Source organism: Lolium rigidum, chromosome 6, assembly GCF_022539505.1.
Source record: "Lolium rigidum isolate FL_2022 chromosome 6, APGP_CSIRO_Lrig_0.1, whole genome shotgun sequence".
Taxonomy (NCBI): Eukaryota; Viridiplantae; Streptophyta; class Magnoliopsida; order Poales; family Poaceae; genus Lolium; species Lolium rigidum.
Window position 1 is genome coordinate 302,813,157 of NC_061513.1, and position 2,230 is coordinate 302,815,386.

The following is a 2,230-nucleotide window of genomic DNA, read 5'->3' on the forward strand; positions in this document are numbered from 1 at the left end:
TTGCGTAGCTGCATTATTCCTACTGAATCAAACAAGTTAATAATCAGAAGAAGCCAGAACAGAATAACTCATCTAATATCATAACAAGCCTCCTCGTACAACTCAGTCTAATCATCCGTAACATCCAGAAGATGAAACTCGGACTTTCACTGCATCCTCCCAGGTGTCCGTAGCTGAATTAATCCCTTGCATAGCTGCATTAATACTGAACTGAACAAGTTAACAATCTATTGCCAGAACAGAGTAACCCATCTAGCTTAACAAGCCTCCACAAGTCAGTCTAATCATCCAGAAGTTCAAACTCAGACTTCACTGCATCCTCCCTGGTGTCCTCGCTCGCGGTGTTGCGGACTTGTGGGCGGAGGCGGCGGCAGGTCGGAGCTGATCAATGCGGACGCTGAGCGGGAGCACGTCGCCGGAGAGCAGCTCCTGGGGCACGGCCAAGAACATCCCCTGGCCCGGCGCTGGCATGCCGCCGGTGAGCGCGCTGCTGCCCACGGTGGAGGTCATGAGGACGAGCTTGTCCTTGTCGTCGCCCGGAAGCTCCACAGAGAGCTTGCACCAGAACTGGGGCGCTGGGGCGGCGTCGGCCCTGACGCACACCAGCGACACGGCGGTGGCCGCGCCGAGCGCGCCGAGGGACACGAGGAAGACGCTCCTGTCCTCCTCCCCGACGAGGACGTGCCAGCGCTGGGACAGGGCGAAGTTGAGGTTCCAGGACCGGCCGTAGCGGACCGTGACGGCGAGGCGCGAGTGGGCGGCGGCGAAATGGTCCAGGAGCATGCCGCGCGCGCCGACGAAGGGGCAGCCGGAGTCCGGGCAGGAGCACGGCGCGCACTGGCACTCGCCGCGCTGGTGGTCCGCGACGGCGTGGTAGACGACGTACCGGTCGCAGCCGAACGCCCTGTAGGGGCAGGGCACCTTGGCGGCGGCGACGACGGCGTCCAGCTCGGCGCAGTGAGTGACGGCGCGGCTGCAGATGCCGCCGTGGCCGGCGCGGCAGCAGAAGCACACGATGTGCCCGGCGGCCTCGCACTGCGACAGGAAGTCACATGGCCGTCCGACACAAAGTCAGATTCTCTTTAGAAAAAAACCCCATCTTCCATGGCCGTGGCCGGCAAAAAACAAAGCTTGAAGAGGGTTTTTCTTTTCTTTCTTTCTCATGATTGCAACCAAATTCGTGATGTCGGCGGACAAACCTTGAAGACAGGAGGTCTGAGGGGGAGGAGGCATGTCTGGCAGTGGAGCAGCGCGACGTCCATCCTGATGTCCATCTGCGGCGGCTCCGGCATGGCGTCCACCGCCACCAGTGCACTCCCTCCGTCCTGCGTCACCTCTCCTTCCTCTAGCTTCACGTCTGCCTCTGTCACGTTCCTACAGCTGTGATCCCCGAGCTCCATTGCTCGGGGACGGGGAGATATCAATTTACCGCAGAGGAAGGAGAGGCAGCTTTTTTGGATGTGAAAAATAATGGGAGTGGGGGAAGGAACGCCAAAGAGGAAGGAGGGCAGGCAATATTATGTGGGTGTGCAGATATAATACGCACAGTCTTAATTATCCCTCACAACACTATTGTGAGCGTGTATATTTCCTACGATAGAGAAAGATAACAGCATCTCCAGTCCCTCAAAAAACGTCCGACACAAATGATTTGAGACATATTTAAAAACAGCACCAGAAAATAAAATCAAAAATCTGTATAAAAAAGATGCCCTTCTCAAACAGGTACGATGCATGCATTTATTAGAGGAGATCACCCCATGTGAAAAAGTAGGTGAGATAAAGTGTGGGAAAAGAGAATGATATGTGAGGAGTGAGGACTAGGGGCTACATAAATGCGTTCAGACGTTGTTTTTGTGTCCAGAGTCTCCGGTAGAAACTCTATACATAGAGTCTCTACCGCAGACGTCGGAATGCAGCGCTGTTTAATTTTGGACGACGCGAATGGGAAGCATTTTTCTCCATTTTTTATCCGCGGTTGGAGATGCTCTAATTGTTGCTTATCTCATTGCAAAATATGCAAATTTTCAAAAGAAAATTTTACCCCCACGAGCTGCCAACTAATATCCGCCTATATATCAGTCGATGTTAATTTTACAAATCCATTCATTTTTTCATCGTGTTATAATATTTTTACATTTCATGCATCAATATGTGGTATCAGTTAGTACAATACCAACAGCCTTCATAGTAGACCCAACTGTTTACTAGAAAGAACATAAAGGAAACC

General features: G+C 52.8%; 1 protein-coding gene across 1 annotated transcript; it reads right to left on the reverse strand.

Moving 5' to 3' along the window:
- Positions 1-309: 309 nt before the first annotated feature.
- Positions 310-1,400, reverse strand: LOC124664491 (putative E3 ubiquitin-protein ligase SINA-like 6). The gene is made up of 2 exons (XM_047202003.1): positions 1,200-1,400; positions 310-1,035 (listed from the first exon to the last, which is right to left on the reverse strand). Exons 1-2 carry the CDS (start codon positions 1,398-1,400, stop codon positions 310-312), a joined length of 927 nt encoding a protein of 308 aa, XP_047057959.1.
- Between the last annotated feature and the right edge of the window lie 830 nt (positions 1,401-2,230).